The sequence below is a fragment of the Stegostoma tigrinum genome, chromosome 3 (genome assembly GCF_030684315.1).
Source record: "Stegostoma tigrinum isolate sSteTig4 chromosome 3, sSteTig4.hap1, whole genome shotgun sequence".
Lineage (NCBI taxonomy): Eukaryota > Metazoa > Chordata > Chondrichthyes > Orectolobiformes > Stegostomatidae > Stegostoma > Stegostoma tigrinum.
In genome coordinates, this window is record NC_081356.1 from 28,709,973 (window position 1) to 28,728,492 (window position 18,520).

Below are 18,520 nucleotides of genomic sequence, written 5' to 3' on the forward strand. Positions count from 1 at the left end.
CTCTACAAGGCTCTGGTCAGGTCACATTTGGAGTACTGTGTACGGTGTTGGGCCCCATATCTCAGTAAGGATGTACCGAGCCTGGAGCAGGTTCAGAAAGGTTCACAAGAATGGTCCCAGGAATGAAAAGCTTAACATGTAAGGAATGTTTGAGGACTCATTTTTGCACAATCAGAAAAAGTTGAACTTTTTAGGTATTTATTCAGTTTTCACAAATATAAATTGCAAGATCTCAGATGAATAAAAGGAAATATAATTGCATTACATGCAGTAAAAGGGCTAAACCAGACAATGGTACAATGTGATCTGTAGACATTCACACAGAAGAACCACATCTCTTCTCCCCCCCCCCCCCCCCCCCCCCCCCCCCACCCTCACCTGAAGCTTGGTCACCCTCAAGTTAAACTACCACCAGTTCCCCTGTCTTGCAGAGCAGTCCTATGATCTGGTAGAGCTGTGGCAAATTTGTCTTTGCACGGTCAATCATTGTAATATGTAAAGGTATACTTTTGCTAGCTCTAGTTTAGAGTGGTATTTTCCAGTATTTGTTCTTCAAAAAAAGTTAGCACTGTAAAACATAAAACATTATCTTGCCAAAGCTGAGGAAAGCTCTCTCTTCTACCCCTTTCCCCATCTCCTGGATAAACATATAAAATACAGCACCAGTCACAATTAGGACAAAGCATTTAGATGGTCACATCTGCCACTGCAGTATTCAGTTTGTAAATCTTGCTGTTAGCCTGTTGCTGGTGTAAATTCAAAGTCACATTATTTCAAGCACCAGTGGAATGAATTCTGCCTTGTTTTTACTACACTAAACATACAAACCAAGTCCCTGTCCGGCTAAGGGGAAAAAAAAGTATTGTGTAAACCTTTACACCAGCAGAGAGGATAGCAGTGTAGGAGTCGTTATTGCATAGTTTAGGAGACTGCGTTCCAAATTGCACCCAGAATTACTGGATATGTCAAGAACCTGTTGTAGTGCAAGGCTGTGACAACAAAACTTGCTGGCCAAACATGGATCCATTAGCAAACAAACAGAGACCCACTACCAGAAAGTGCCCTGGCGTTTGAGACCACAGCACCAAAGTGCAGAATACAAACCGCACACTTTAACAGCAGCAAAGACAAATTGTCATAGCAATGATGCAGTGACTTCAGCAGCCTGCTGTCTCTTCCCTCCCAAAAACTAGGCTTTTATCTTGCTGTTTCAGAGGCTGCTGATCGAAGTGGCCCAATTCTCCTAGACTGCTTTTGAAGCATGCTGGAATGAAAGCCAGGATGCCGCCTGGCATGCTTGGTCAAATGATCACTCCTCATGAAGCATTTGTCACACATGGGGCATTTGAACCTTTTCTCCCCGGTATGGGTTCTGTAATGGCGTGAGAGTTCGTCAGAACGGGAAAACCTTTTGCTGCAGTCAGGCCACATGCAAGGAAAGGGCCTTTCCCCTGTAAAAAAGGCAAAGAGCATGTTTTTTAAAACAGATCCATCACTGCACATGATTTCTTTTTCTACTAAGATATGATTTTGGGCCTCCTCTGGATATTTTCGCTGGTTAAATTACACCAGTTCATAGAAGAAGTTATCCCACACAGCTCTAACTTACTTGCAATCTTGGACAGTTATGAGTATGAAACTAAGACCAATCTTAACAGCAGGCTTTGTTCCAATTGTTAAGCTACTTCATTTCACACAGATGAAAAACTTACAATGTGAATTTATATAGCATCTCGTATGTTGCAAAATGTCTGAAAGCACTTCACAGGAACATTATTTTGCACAACTTCATATTAAGCCGCAAGTGACCAAAAGCTTTGACAAAAAAATGTGTTTTTAAGTGAGTCTAAAAGCTGGAGTGAGGCACTGAAGATATTTCACAACTTAGGACACAGACAGCTGAAGGCACAGTTGTCAATAATGGGGCAGTTAAAAGTAGGGATTTAAGGAAAATTGGACTCGTGCAATATTCTTGTTAAGGCGTAAATCTAGAGGAAAAATAAGTAGAGAGGAGTAATAAGGCTGCGGATGGGATTTGAAAACAAGTTTAGAACTACAAATAGGGCAGTTCCATCTGGAGAATCAATGCAATTCCATGAGTGCAGAGAGGAATCGGTGAGGGATCTGGTAAGAGTTAGGATGCAAGCAGCACCTTCTTATAATTCCTCTGGAGCTGCTCCAGCTTTCTGTTCTGAGCTTCGTACATAAATACAGCATTGAAAACCCTTCAAAGGCATCATCAAAGCCTCCCTCAAAAATTGTTGTATCTGCACTGACACCTGGGTGCATCTTCCCTAGGACCACCCAGAATTGGAGAAACGTCCACAAAGTTGTCAAATCTGTAACCACTTCAAAGTCAACAGTGGACGGGTTCTTTTAGGCCCTGGCCTGACTTTTCCTATTTCTAAGCAGAAACAGTGAGGCAGCAGAGAAAAGATAATGCAGATAATAAAGACCCAAAAAAGTCATATGGTATACTATAAATAGTGCTGAGGGCTTATTTGGCAGAGGATAAGTGAGATAAGTTAGACATGGAACAGGCGATGTAAAGGCTCAAAAAGATAATTTTCAGAATATCATGTACTTGTAAAATGCAATGAAAGAAAATGAATCCAATTATAAAGCTTTTGTCACTGTTTAAAATCCCACAATAACCCCATCCCTCGATCAACAACCTGGTATAGCTCAACAATCCTCATGTTTCCATGTCTCCAGTCCTAGAACACTGTTTAATTACATGTGATAAACTCTAGAATTCCCTTGCTCATTCTCTCTGCCAACACTATAAAATGTCAGAAAAGGATGGGTGCACCTCCTGGAATTCTTTTCAACCTCTGAGTTACAGTATTGTTTTTTCTTACTCAGTCCCTCAGGACTGAGGATGACTTTCTTTTGCTTCAGTGTGGAGTGTCCGGGAGTGACAATTAGTCCAATGCTGAATCTGCACACAGGATTACAGTATTTGAAGAAGTGGGCAGGTGGGATGTTTATGTTTTCATACATTTCTGTTTGAGCTTGGCATCCACCTGAAGATGCTGGTGTGCATAGTCTGATGGTAGGTCTATGTAGAAGACAAGACATAACAATGTACTTTACAGGGAGGCTTTCATCAGAGCAATTCCACTGCCTGGGATTGTCCCCTCTTATGCAATCTTCCTTTTTAATGGACTTAGCAAAAGGGTTGATCCAAACATACAAACAGGATGGAAGGGAGAGGGCAAATTGATTGGAATCTATTTCTATCCATTCATTAAAACTGTACTGCTGATGTTTGTAAACTTGGATCTAAATTGGATCCAGACCCTATTCTGGAGAACTCAGCTTCTTTGTAGCTGAGCACTGGTCTATCAAATGCCTTCTCCTGGTCCAAATTTAAGGTAACTCCATACTGTGTCCTGTATGTAGCAGTGCCAAGCTCACTGTGATCTTCCTGTTGGATCCAAAGCAGGTCTGGTCATAACAGATCACCAGACTTGACCTCAAATGGAACTTTGTAGTCCATGTTAGGCAGTGAAATGGTTCACCCATTTCCGATTTGCTCCCTCTCTCCGATTATAACATTCATTGTAAGTTAGCCAGTAACAGGACACTACTCAAAAATCATAGATTTAATTATTTCTTTGCTACACATCTCTGTATCTGCTGGTAAGTGCTACAAGAGAGTTAGAGGACAACTCTTCTGATCTGACTCTCAGCATCATAATCTCCACAGATGGGACAGAGAGAAGTCCCAAATCCTGCCCGATCCGGAACAGGAATAAAAAAAATCTGCTGCTCAAATCTGATCCAACATGGCTAACCACACCTCCCCCTCTGGCTTCCCCAACTAGGAGTTGGAGTTGCTGTAGTAACATACACTCTTCAATATCTACAGCTTCAGACAAGTTGCAAAGATGGTTGAGGCTCCAGTGATCTCTGTCTCAGCACTGATCAGGAATCTTGCCAGCTGTTGATGCCTGACATGAGAAGATGCTGGAAGGATTTTCAGGTTGGATTGATACTTGACCTATTCGGTCACATTTAGTACAGATCTTTGGTAGTGAACTCCTAGAGGTCAACTTCAACCTGGAGCTTCTGGTTCTGAGGGAAGAATAAAGAACAATACAGCACCAGAAAGGGCATTTGGCCCACCAAAACACGTCAGCACAGGCTTGGAGGGCCGAAGGGCCTGTTCCTGCGGTATTTTGTACTTTATCCTTCCATCTGAACCTGAAGCTCCAGGTTGAAGTCCCCCTCTAGAAATTTACCCATTTCACCACAAGACTTGAGGGTAACAGGGTAAGCCTATTTTGAGGTGTCTTTTTATGGAGGAACAAGATATTTTAAATGTCTAAACTGTAGACAATCCCATGGAGCTATTGGTACAGACATGAGTAACTGATAGGCTGAGTGTGAAGAAAAGTCAACACCCACATCCTCAATTGAGAGATTACACCCAGACACGATCTCCCACAGTAACATATGGCGTCTGCGAGTTCAATTTTAAAACTTAACTCTTGCAATGCCTACGTTATCTGTAATAATAATCACATGTGGCAGAATATAAATAAGCAGAAGCTTTCCATACCGACAAAGGATTAAGGCTGTTGTGGTGCTGTGGCAATGTCCCTGCCTCTGAGCTAGGAGGCCTGGTTCAAGTCCAAGTCCCACCTGTTCCAGAGCCTTTCTTAAAAGGCTGATTTGAAAATATTTGAGTATTTCGCAAAAGAACAGAATCAAGGAGAATTCACTGCTTCCGTGTGTTTTTTAGGGGTGGGGGGGGGGGGGATAGGGCGAAATGTGGCAGCAAATTGTAACTTTCCGAAGGGAATTGGCGTTTGGGATGCGGGTGGACACTTCAGGACCACGGGGAGATTGAGAATTAGACTCATAGTTTCAGCGAACCGGCATTAACACCATGGGTTGTAATGTTTTTGACTTTTTAAAAAGAGACTAAGTAAATTACAACACTAATTTAAGTGAGACCAGGAACACTTACCCGTGTGCGTTCTAAAATGTGCCTTCAGGTGCGAAGACTTACTGTACACTTTTCCACATCCAGTAAAGGGACACTCGTGTCTCTTGCCCGAAAAGGACTTTACCTCACCCGTTACGCCGCATTGTAGGAGTCCAAACTCCGGCGCAATTCCATTGTCAAGGTGCGGGTCCCAGTGCTGGGCTCCGCCATCGAGCACGCTGCACGCATCTCCCTCCGAATTAACGCAGCCCTCAATGTGACTGCATCCGAATTGGGAGAGCGGTTGGCGCTTGCTGAGATCGGCCAGGATCCTGGCCATGGTGGTGAGGGACCCTCCGTCCTTGCAGTCCTCCATGGGGTCTCTCCTATCCTCTTCAGTCAACTGCTGTCCGGGAGAGTGATGCACGATAGGGCGATTGGAGATGGAAACCAAACATTCGGCGGCCAAATATTCGACATAAGCAACTGCTGACATAGTTCCACAAGCAAATTTATCAGTAAACTTCCCGCAGGTTGCTCAAATCTTGCTTTGGCTTTCAACTTAACAGCAGACTTTTAGGAGGGACGATCTGTTTCCAGCATTAAAGACCGAAGTATTTTCCTTATACAAATATGACAAACACGTGGCGTGTATTAAAATATCAAACCACGTTTCCCTGTTCCAGAGATCACACGCGGCAAAGGTTTCAATCCTCTTTTTCTAAAAAAGTATCAGATGACCGAAACTGTAAAATTTAAAAATTAATCGCTTGCATTGGCAAAAAAAGATGCAAAACGGTTGAATTTTGACAAACCTATCTCTTTTGGCATCCCTAAAATGAGAGACAGTAGGAAGATTTAAGTTTACCCCATTAAAAGAAAGTCTGTTTTATTTTGGTCGGTGCGCGAAACTGCTGAATTTTGAAGACGAGATTAATCACAGACCAGGTTTAAAGTTGATACTGGTACAGTCACACTACGCCAATCTCTGCTGCCTCTCCCCAATCTTCTTACAACTGTAACCAATTCTTGGATACATACCCCACACCCCGCCCCCTTCCGGTCACATCACAATATGGGGCGCGGCTCCTGATTGAACCAGCAGCCGTTCTGTTCACTGGGTTCCAAACATGTGGAGCCCGCTGCCCCGCCCCCATTCAGAAGGGCTGAGTGACCTGGCCATGGGCGCTCAACCAGCTGACCTTCAACTTCCAAGTTCATGTTGACATGTCCAAGGCAATTCCCTGCAAAAGCTACTTATCGCTTTCACACAATGTCTTTTTCCGTGCTTGGCTCCGGCTGCCTGGGCGTAATCTTAAAGGAGAAATGGCCGTGCGTGTTCAAAGTACTGGAGAATTCCCGCAGGTCTGGCTTCTGCGGAGAAGGAAAGAGTTAACGTCGCAGTATGACTTCTTCGGAACTTCGTTTTTGTTGAAAACATCGTTGGTTTCCAAGAAATGTTTGAAATGTAGAAATCAAACCCTCAGGCATTGCATTCAACTTACTTCTACTGACTTCCAGCACTGAAATCCTCATGCGATCTCTGCGCGTATTTCCAACATTGTCTTTTACGAATCCTCCGCTTTCATCACTCGATCATGGATGACTACGCCTTCACTTGTGTGGGGGCTCTGAGTTCCCTTCCTCTGTAACTTTCTCTACCTCGCTACCTCTATCTATTCCCTGAAAGCTTTCTATTTCTAAAAAGAAACGCTTCTGACCAGGCTTTTCGTTCCCTGTCTAATTTCATCTCCTGCTACATTATGAAATTGTGTCTAATATCACTCCTTTGAAAGTTTTACTACATCAAACTCATTATGTAAACACAAGTTGTTGTTGTTTCATAACGTAAGTCTACTTTTATATTCTCTGAAATCCACCTAATTTAATTTTCACTCGAGATACAATAGTTTGAAATATATTATTACAGGTAATGATGATCCCTATTTATCACAGTTGGAAAAATAGTTGTAATATTGAAACAAAATATATTCTCTGAAGGATGTCGGCAACCAAAATTTTGAAATGAAAATATAGGAAAATACAGAGAATTAAACATTACAAGTGACTTTATTCCCAACAACCGTTACTGTGGTGATATATTACAGTTCGCTCAGCGAATGAGTTTTTGTGCCAGTATGAAGTTTCACATGCAGGTTGTTGCCTGCAGTTATAGACAATGACCGTAGAGGCACCAACATTCTTCCCATCACATGACTGACCAGGAATCTCTCCTGCTCTTATTCCCTGCCATTAGTCTATGTTGGATGAATTAAAAATTGTTAATCAATTACACTGTGTTTTGAACATACCTTCCTTGACCATCAAGTCCTGGGTGGGTCTTTAACTCAGCTTCTGACATTCCTGCCACTGAACTTTTCTGCGCTTCTTCAACAAGTCAATCAGTAGAGCAACCACACTGCTGAAATTCAGTACGAACTTCTGATAAAAACCATTCAGTCCCAGAAATCATAGTACTTCCCTCTTAGTCAATGGTATAGAAAACTCCCCAATAACCTTTGTTTGCATGTCCCATTGGGCCATCCGCTCATGCCCAGTGACAAGGCCCAAGAAGGTGACTTGAGCTTCTGCGAACTCATTCTTAGCTAGGTTTATCACCAAGCCCATCTCCTGAAGTCAACTTGAACAATTCTGATAGATGCTCCAAATGTTCCTTCCATGTGTGACTAAAAATCACTAGATCGTCAATGTATGCCACACAATTGGACAATCCCTGAAATTACTTTATTGGCTTGTCTTTGAAATTTGTCTGGCGCATTTTTCATTACAAACAGTGTGACTTTAAATTAACACAGCCCATTTGATGTCACAGAAATGTTGTCAGTTCTTTCGGATAAAGCCACCTGCCAATATCTTCTTCGTAAGTTCAGCTTAGAAACATGAGTTGCTTGTCCTACCTTCTCCATACAGTATTCAAATGGAATAGCCTTTGTAACTGCATTGACTTTGTGATAGTCTACACATAATTGTTGGGTACCATTTGGTTTTGGTACCATTACTATGTGTGAGTTCCATTTGCTGCAACTCACTTTGCATATATTGTCTTTGAGTATGTGTTCAATCTCTTTTTGAACCAAAGGGTTAAGTCCATAAGGATATTGCTTAATTGGAACAGCATTTCCTATACCTACATTGTGCATAATTAAATTGCTACTTCCCATCTCATTCCCACACATCTCCCCATGTGATTGTAATAACTCTTTTACAGCATTTCAATTTTCCTCTGGAAGGTAATTCAATAATTTATGCCAATCTTTTAGAATTTCCTCAGAGCCCAATTTAATTTGAGGAATGTCCAATTCAGAATCATCTGAACTTGGTTCTTCTTGTGTTGTAACCAGAAACACATTCTCTTTTTGCTTTCCTTCCTAATCAAAATATCTTTTCAGTATATTCATGTGACACACTTTTACAAGATTTATATCTGGTGTTCTTATTAAATAATTCACCTCACTCAGTTTCCTTTTGATATGATGAGTACGACTAAATATTGCCTTTAAATGTACACCTACCACTGGAAGTAACACTAACACTTTAACTCCACTAGCAAAAGTGCATTTTTTAAAATTTCTTATCTGTTCCCTGTTTCATCACATGCTGTGCTACTTTCAAATGGTGTCTAGCCAACTCAGCTGCTCTATTTAGTATTTCCCTAAAATTTGACACATAGTCCAAATGCGTGGTCTCTGAACTCTGACTCACTAATTTCTCCTAAATAAATTTCAGTGATCCTCTCACCTCATGCCCAAAATTTAATTCAAATGGACTGAATTTTGTTGATTTATTAGGTACATCGCTAATTCCAAAATGTACAAATGGAACTCCTTTTCTCCAAACCTCTGGATAGTCTTGACCATAAGCCTTCAACATGGTCTTGAAAGTTTGATGGCATCAGTGGATTTGAATTGTTTTATTCCCAAGCTACCCATAACTTCCTTGAATAATTTTGATGTAAAATTTGACCCTTGATCCAATTGTATCTCTGTGAGTAGTCCATATCGAGTAAAAGATTTGAGTAACTCTGCTACAACCCTTTTAGCCATGATACAGCTTAATGGAATAGCCCCTGGAAATCTCATAGACAAATCCATTATGGTGAACAAATACTGATTCCCACTTTTTGTTTTAGGTAGGGGTCCTACGCAATCAATTAAGGCATTTGTGAAACGTTTCTCAATGCAGGAATGAGTACTAAAAGGTGCTGGTTTTATCACTGGCTAAGGTTTTTCAGTTACCTGACATATATGACATGTCCAGCAAAACCACATCCTAATACAGACCAGACCAGTAAAAATATTTTTGTATTTTGACTTGAGTTTTCCTTAGTTCCAAATGACCTCCTACTGGTACCTTATGTGCTACCTGTAACACTTCCTGTCTCTAACCAGCTACTGTTACAACTTGAACTTCTGCCCACTTCTCATCCGCTTACCCAGATGTTGGTCTTCATTTCCTCATCAAGATCTCATTTTTAGGACAGTAATATTCTGGGATACACTCACATTCTTCTTCTGTGTAGTTTTTCATCTTTCCATTGTAATTCGGCCAATTTCTCTGAACTAAAAATATCACTGTCCTCCATCTGTTCTTGTATTATTTCTCAAGCATTTGATCAAACATAGTTTCTGATAATTGAACTTTAACTTCCCTATCTTTATTCTTTGATTTTTGTTTCCACCTTTGGCTTTGTGACCTTGTTACCACACAGTCAGGAAAAAACCCCAGGATATTCTTCCCATAACAGCCCGGTCGCTTAATTTTCCACTGACCTTTCAACCACCATAGGCATTACTCCCACCTGTGATCCAACTTTATGATCACAATGAGAAGGAGAAACTGTATATCTGGAACCGAAAATTTCTCTATTACTCCTACTACCAATTTACCACTTTTTACTGGACACTCCAATTGTTACAAAGTGAAGGTTGACCTCCCTCCTGAGAACTAAAACCAAAATGTTCAAAGAAGAGCACCTTGCCCTATAATCTGTAAAAGGAGTGTGAAAAGTTGTGTAACCTGCCATTCAGCAACTTCTGGTGGTTAAATAAAATAAATCCCTGACACTCACTTGAAAAACAACAAGTAGCAATTTATTTATCTAACTCTAACAGTGAACAAATTAACTAAACTATTAACAAACCAAATAAATCTCTTCTAACTGCTAACTATTCCCAAATAAAGCAAGATTCTAATGGTATACTGTTCCAATAAATACAAATACCACCTTGCAATGGTATGTGCCATAATATTGTCACAACATGAGAGAGAAAGGAATATGAGGTTACATTGATAGGGTGAGATATGTTAGCCTGGGAGGAGGTTGATGTGGACGACAGACAGCATAGATCAGTTTCAATTTCTGTGCAATGTGATATATTGTATTCAAGATTTGTAAAAAATTAAAATCCAAATATGTTTTTGGAAAGTGTAAAAGTACAATGAGCTGCAGCTTTCAATGAGCAACTGTTGACCCATTCATAAATCCTTCGTTATTTGAATTTGTTAGTCGGCAGGCCGTGATTATAACATCATGGGTGGGAAGCACTCTCCTGATTAAGCTGATTTGAATTCTTGCCGTTCAAGCAAGGCTACCTGGGACCCGAATGAGTTTGAAGAATTGCTAACAGAGAAATTTTTCTCATCCCCATCGGGGGCACAATTTACTTCAGGTAATTGTCTGTCATAGATCAGTTGTCCTTGGAGCCATCAGAATGTCCACTGTGGATCCCACTCTTGTTGTCAGTAAACAGCTCCCCAATGCATTTATCTGCAATGGGGAAGGGACTTGGGATTTTGCTATTTGGCACCTTCAATTACACTGTGGTAAAATGTCATAATGTGCTTCACCAGAGGGCTATCAAATGTTACTTGATGCAGGGTCACATAAACAGACACTGGGACAAGTGACGAAAAGCTTGCTGAAAGAATTAGTTTTTAAAAATACGTTAAAGGTGAGGAGACAGGTTCAGGGAGTGTACTCCAAGGTTTATGGTCTGGGACGTATATCCACACCATCAATAAAACTGCTGATTTCAGTCTCCCTAATCTTGCCTGTCCCTATCTCTGTTCATCTACTATTGATATCTTCATTCAAGCTTTGTTACCTCTAGGTTTGACTATTCCAATACACCCCCTGGCCAGCCTCCAACATTCTCCTTTCCATAACCTAGACATTATCCAATGACCTGGTGCTAGTGTTGTACTTCACTTGAAGCCCCATTCAGCCATTAATGCTATGTGTGATGTTACATAAGAACAAAAGAAATAGGAGCAGAAGTAGACCGTTTAACCCTGCAAGCTTTCTCTCTCACTCTGCTTCTTCTTTGGCTCCTGGTTAAGCAATGCCTCACATTTAAAATTCTAATCCTTGCTTCCAAATTCCTCCAAATTTCATCATCCTCTATCCTTGTAACATTCTGTGGACAGACAATCCCCTAAGATCTCCGTCTTCCCGAAATGAGGTACATTTAGTCAAAACTTTTCATCTTACATTCATTCATCAGGAAAATTGACAACAGTTCCACTTCCAAGAGGAAAACCAACATTTATACTGCAAGAGAGGGGAAGTGTTGATAGATTGGCAAATGGACTTTAATTGGTATAGATATTTCATGGAGAACACATTCATTAAATGCTGATTGATAATTAGTTGCCAGGATTTGTTTAAATTTTAAACCAGGCATGTTGATTCTCATCGGTGAATATGCTGCCCTGAGAAATGAACTGGTGAATTGCTCTCACCTATTTTATTGATTTAAAACAGGGGGAAACTATTTGCTGGTTGGAGGTATACCTCAGACATAGAAAGATAGTTTTGCTGTTGAGGGTCATAGAGTCATACAACACAGAAGCAGACCCTTTGGTCCAACCAGTCCATGCCAAACATAATCCCAAACTACCCAAAACGTCAGCTTTTGTGTTCCTGAGATGCTGCTTAGCCTGCTGTGTTCATCCAGCTCCACACTTTGTTATCTCATAATCCCAAACTAAACTACTTCCACCTATCTGCACTTGACCCATATCCCTCCAAACATTTCTTATTTATGTACTTATCTCAGCATCTTTTAAACATTGTAACTCAATCTGCATCCACCAGTTCCTCTGGCAGTTCATTCCACATGTAATCGCTCTTCGTGATAAAAATTGCCCAGTGTCTTTTTAAAATCTTTCACCTCTTCTCTTAAAAATGTCTCCTAGTCTTGAAATCTCACTCTGAATCACATGGGGTCAGTCAACTCAGTCCCAGGATGGAGCAGTTCCCCACGATGGTGTCCTAAGTTCAACCATCTTCAGCTGCTTCATTACTGACCTTCCCTCCATTGTAAGGTCAGAAGTGGGAATGTTCACCAGTGGTTACACAATGTTCAGTATCATTTGCAATTCCTCAGATATTGAAGCAGTCCATATCTGCACTGTTCAGCATAAAGTACCTAACCAATTCTTTTAGGTCTGATCAAAATGATTACAAGAAGGCATCTGTGCTTTGATATAAAGCAAATTTACTAGCTTAATGTACTTTATATGTATGAGCAAACTAACAAGTGAATCTATTAGCTTAAGCTACTTTAGACATGTTTAATGAGTTTCACTGCCTCCTCCCCATTGGCTATCCTGCTTTGTGACAGCTGGTCTGGAGAACTGATGGTTCCTGGCACCACTGCAATCCCAGTCCAAGGTGAAGGCACCTGAACAGGGTAAATTCTCCGATATTAATACTATTCTGAATGAATTATTGTCATGTGTATTTTACAGTAAGCATACAACAAAATACATTGAAAAGCTTTCATTCATCACACAATTAGGCGACATTTTCAATAATTTAAGAGTAGGGGCATAAAAACAAAGGTATAGCTTAATAGGGTCCATCAGTCCTGAGCCAGCGTATCACCATCAACGACACCTGTGCCACCATCCCTCCTCCACTGCTTTGCTGCCATCTACACCAGACCCCAGCAATATCAAAGTTGCCGATCCTCAGGTGCCATGTTTTGCCAGTGGGCAGATACTCGTCTGCCAGCACCTTGCCACTGCCTTTTTCCTGACCAACCTACGTCAGAGTTACATCTCTCACCGCTGGGTCCACCCCCTCAAAATCGCTGAGATGCCCTTCCACCACCACTTAGCCACTGCTAGTGCTGGACCCGACCAATGATAAAACCACCGATCCTCAGGCATCTCTTCACCTTTGGGCCCACCTTGTTGACATCATCTCTACCAACGTAGCAGCTGCCAATTCCGAGGTCAGGTGTTGTGTTCACCATAGAAATAGAATCATAGAATCCCTATTGAGTGGAAGCAGGCCATTCGGCCCATCGAGTCCACACCAATCTTCTGAGGAGCATCCCATCCAGACCCACCCCCATACCATCCCTATTTTTATCACCATAGACTCTATGGACAATTTAGCACAGCCAATCCATCTAACCTGCACATCTTTGGACTGTGGGAGGAAACTGGAGCACCCGGAGGAAACCCACGCAGACACAGGGAGAACATGCAAACTCCACTCAGACTGTCACCCGAGGCTGGAATTTAACCCGGCACTGTGAGGCTGCAGTGCTAACAACTGACCCACTGTGCCGCTCCAAAATAAGTAGAGCTCACTTGAGGTCCACGCTGGGCCCACTCTCATCCATCCTGGGCTCAATTCAGATCCATGCTGGCTCACTTCCTTTCATGCTGGCTTCACTTAAGGTCCATAGGATTTTAAGTACTTTCCTGCACATTCCATTATATTAAAAAAAATCTCCGGGTGTCTCCATGTGACAGCCAAGCAGCACCTATCTCACAACAGTGTAGTATCAGCCAAAAGAAGTTGCTTTTGCATTCAGTCTGTTCCCCATTACTTTTCTACTATATTTAGATTGCTCATTGTCTTGTCCAATAATTAATCCTTAATGATCTGGTTTGAAGATATCATTTTTAATCCTGCCACTGCAATGTCCAAATGAAGCAAGACACAGACAATATCCAGGTTTGTGCTGACAAGTGGTAAATAACATTCTTGCCACACAAATACCAGGCAATGACCATCTCCAATAAAAGACAATCTAATCATCAGCCTTTGAACATTCAATGGCCTTGCCATGACTGATTTCCACACTGTCAACATCCTGGGGTTTACCATTGACCAAAAACTGAGCTGGACTAGCCATATAAATACAATGTCTACAACAGCAGGTCAGAGACTAGGAATCAAGTAACTCATCTCCAAAGTGTTTCCACTATCTCCAATGCACAAGTTGGCAGTGTGACAGAATACTCCCCACTGACATGGATGAGTGAGTCTCCAGCAACATTCAAGAAGCTTGAGAACATCTAGGCCCAAGCAGCCCATTTGATTGGCACCAGATACACAAAACATTTCTCCCTCCTTCACTGACACTCAGTAGCAGCTGTGTGTAGCATATGCAAGATGCACTGCAGAATTTCACCAAAGATCCTTGGACAGGACTTTCTAAACCTATGATCACTACCATTTAAAAGACAAGGGCAGCAGTTCCTGCAAGTTCCCCTCCAAGCCACTCACCATCCTGACTTGGAAAATGTTGCCGTTCCTTCAGTGTCATTGGAAGAAAATCCTGGAATTCCCTCCCTATGGGTATTGTGGGTCTCCCTATAGCACGTGGGCTGCAACGGCTCAAGAAGGGAGCTCATTATCATATTCTCAAGGATAATGAGGTATGGACAACAAATACTGGCCCAATCAATGATGCCCATAACCCATGAAATGTGGGGCAGTGTCCGTATGTGTTCCTTTTGGCTACAAAGCACAGGATCCTGTATATTAGTTCTGAGCAAGGGTCACCGGACCCGAAACATTAACTCTGAGTTTTTCTTCACAGATGCTGCCAGACCAGATGCTTCTCCAGCAACTTCTGTTTTTGTTCCTGTACATTAAACCACGTAGCTTCAGTACGAGGAAATGCACCACATTGCGAGCCCAGCTGACAAGTTGTGGTACACATATTGGAGCAAAGACAATCAGGCAGACATTGGAGGAGTGCAGAAAATTCTGAGGATCATAGGGTTAGATGAGGTTTCAGAGGATCGGAGGGATAAGGCCGTGAAGGAATTTGAAATCAGGGCTGTGATATTTAATGCCAGGTCAGTGTAGACAGGGCTGGGGTAAATAGCACTTAAGTTAAAACATAGGCAGCTTATGTTTCAGATGAGATATGTTTACAGGAGGGAGGTGGGAGGTTAGCCATGAGACAGAATGGAATACAATAGTCGTGTCAGGAGGGTTTCAGCAGTAAATAGGCTGAGGCAGCGTGGCAATGGGCTATGGTACAAAGCTGGAAATTGCAGCAATCTTATCAGTACAAAGGAGTAAGAATTGGCCTCCATTCCGTGAGGGATACCATAGCAAACAAAGGGAGGGAATGCAATAGAAACCAGGATTGGAATGCAGAGGTCTTGGAAGACCAAAGGTGTTGCAGAGAAAGGGAGGGAAGATGCAGAAAGCTGAGCATATCAATTGTGCAGAACTGTGTTATTAATTAACCATGCAATGAAAACACATTCATTAGTAATTGAAAGCAAGCCAAAAAATTAAGGAGATAAGATCTGCAGCAACCTACATTACCTGGGAGATTTGGTAATCCTCAGCAAATCAAGTCAGTAATATGGGTTCCAACCATTAAAAGTTCACCACCCAGTCACATTAAGTCTTTAGATAATATATAAGATCAAAACCTACATTAGGCAGACCTCAACAATTCACTGCCACATCTCTTGCATCAGTGCCAACTTAGGTGCAGCATTAGGGGATCAGAATTGAATATGATTTTTACAACGTGAATGAGTTACTTCATCTCATCCAGTTGACCGAACATAATTTCCATCTCACTGCCTGTTCTGTACTTCTGATTTGGTAGCAATGATCTCAAATTCTTCAAAGACAATGCAGATCAGTCCCAGTGTTGAACCTGTTGTATCATGAGTGTTCAAAGATCAGTTCAGTAAGATGTTTTTCATTGTATAAAACCAATCCAGCCATTACAGCAGCCACCAGGAAATACATTCACTGTGTATCATGCCTTAGATCAGGGGTTCAAACTTGTTCCCATATAGCAGGTGGTCTGACTAATATAGAGTTTTGATAGTTTTAGCAAAAACTCCCTATTTTTATATTCCATTCCCTTTGATATAAAGGCCCAATCACATTTGCCTTCTGCATTATTCATTGAACATGTTTGCTAACTTGTTGCGATACATGCACAAGGACCCCAAATCCCTATCTTTCAAGTCTTTCTACAGTTTTTTTCCCCCTAATTTAGGCTTGATTTTATATATTATCTAAGGATTTAATATGACCAAGTGGTGAGATTATTTACTTGATTTTCTGAGGGTTACCAAATCTCCCAGGCTACAGATCTTATCCTCTTAATTTGTGGGCTTGCTTTCAATTGCTAATGAATGTGTTGTCCATGTTTTCATTGTATGGTTGTCTAATGACATTAATATTTGAGTTATTGAGCTTTCAGCCTTTTAGTTTCCCTAGCACTTTTCTGGAATGTTATGGAATTCATTTCCTTTCCTGCATTTGCCCCTTCACAATTTATAGGTTTGAATTGCCATTAATATCTTCTACCATGATGACGGATGCAAAAAAATGTATTCGACTGCCCTGTCATTTCCTGGTTTCCCATTATTGTATCTCCAACCTAATTGTCTATGGGGCATATGGTAACTTCAGCTCCTTTCTTCATTTTAATGTATTTAAAGAAGCTATTGTTATCTGTTTTGATGTCACCAGCAAGATTACTCTCAAAATTTATCTTATCCCGCTTTATTATTTCTTGATATCTTTTGTAGGTATTTAAAGCTTTTGCTGTTCTCTGGCTTACCACTAATCCATGCCATATTGTCTGATTTAGCTTTCAATTTGATGTTTGCCTTAACTTCTCTGGTTAACCACGGTTGGAATTTCCTCTTTTTAGAATCCTGCTTTCTCATTGGGATGTATCTTTGTTGTGAGTCATGAACTATTTTCTTAAACGTCTGCTATTTTTCCTCATCTTTGCTGCTAAACTCCTTTCCCAGTCGACTGAAGCTGGATCTGCTCTGACACCTTTATAATTATCTTTACTTAGGCCTTACACAGTTGTTTGACCAACAAATTTATTAGAGTTCTTTGAGATGGTAATAAGCAACATAGACATGGGGGCTCCAGTAGATGTAGTACGTTTGAACTTACAAAAAGGCATTTGGTAAGTTACATGTAAGGCTACTTAATAAAGTAACAGCCCATGGGCACTATATTAGCATGGATGATAGAGGAATGGCTAACTTATAGAAGACAGAGAGTTGGGATAAGGGAAGCATTTTCAGGAAGACCACCCATAACTGATGGAATGCCACAGGCATCAGCGATGGAGCTATAATTATTTATACTATGTTTTTATGACTTGAATGGAGAAAGTGAATGTACAATTAGCCACATTTGTGGATGACACAAAAAGCCAAGTGGTGAGGATGACAGAAAGAGTCTACAGAGGGAGACAGAGAGGCTAAGTGAGTGTTTAAAAATTCACTTGGAAATGGAATATATTGTGGGAAAATATGAGATTATGCACTTTGGCTTTAGCTGACTATTATTTAAATGGAGAAAGACTGCAGAAAACTGCAGCACAGAGAGAATTGGAAGCCCTTGTGCATAAATCATAATAATCTTGCATACAAGTTCAGCAGATCATGCAAAGGCAAATGGAATGTTGACCTCTATTTCAAAGGGAATGCAGCATAAAAATAGGGAGGTCTTGGTAAAAAAATACACAAAATATTCATCAGAGCACAGCCAGAATACTATGAACAATCTTGAGCATTATTAAGATAAAGGTATAACAGTTAGGAGGCGGTCCAGAGAAGGTTCCTTAGGCTGATACCAGGAATGGAGGAACTGCCTTAGAGGAGAGGTTGAGTAGGTTGGGCCTGTGCTCATCGGAGTTTAAAGAATGACAGGTGACCTAACTGAAACAAATGAATTCTTAGGGATTTGACAGGGTAAATGTCGGAAGGTTGTTCACCTTTGTGGGAGGCCATAGAGTCCTAGAGTCCCGACAGTGTGGAAACAGGCCATTCAGCCAAACAAGTCCACACTGCCCCTCTGAACAGCATCCTACCCAGACCCGTTCCCCTACCCCTGCATTTCCCAAGTCTAACCCACCTAACCTAAATATCCCTGGACACTATGGGCAATTTAACATGGCCAATTCACCTACGCTACACATCTTTGTTGAGGAAACCCATGCAAACACGGGGACAATGTGCAAACACCACACAGACGGTCACCTGAGAATGGAATCAAATCCAGGTCTATGGCACTGTGAAGCCACTGTGCCACCATAGGAGACTAGGGCAAGCGATCATAATCTCAGATTAATGAGATGAGGAGGAATTTCTTCTCTCAGAGGCTAGTGGATTTATGGAATTCTTTTCCAGAGAAGGCTATAGGGTTGTTAAGTATATTCAAGACTCATATAGCCAGCTTTTTAATTAGTAAGGGAATCAAGGACAATTGGGGAAAAGGCAGGAAAGTGGAGCGTGACACCATTCAGG

The 18,520-nt window shown here is 41.3% G+C and overlaps 1 protein-coding gene across 1 annotated transcript; it reads right to left on the minus strand.

Annotated features, from left to right (window-relative positions):
* Window positions 1–372: 372 nt before the first annotated feature.
* klf9 (Kruppel like factor 9) lies at window positions 373–6,614 on the minus strand. The gene is made up of 2 exons (XM_048525461.2): window positions 4,979–6,614; window positions 373–1,451 (listed from the first exon to the last, which is right to left on the minus strand). The coding sequence occupies exons 1-2, from the start codon at window positions 5,430–5,432 to the stop codon at window positions 1,198–1,200; spliced, it is 708 nt and encodes a 235-aa protein (XP_048381418.1). The 5' UTR covers window positions 5,433–6,614; the 3' UTR covers window positions 373–1,197.
* Between the last annotated feature and the right edge of the window lie 11,906 nt (window positions 6,615–18,520).

Bases quoted from the DNA above. Each gene is read 5' to 3' on its own strand.
- klf9 (XM_048525461.2), bottom strand. From the start codon at position 5,432: ATGTCAGCAGTTGCTTATGTCGAATATTTGGCCGCCGAATGTTTGGTT. The intron at 1,452-4,978 runs GTAAGTGTTCCT...CCTTTTTTACAG, and splicing joins ACATTTTAGAACGCACACGG to GGGAAAGGCCCTTTCCTTGC.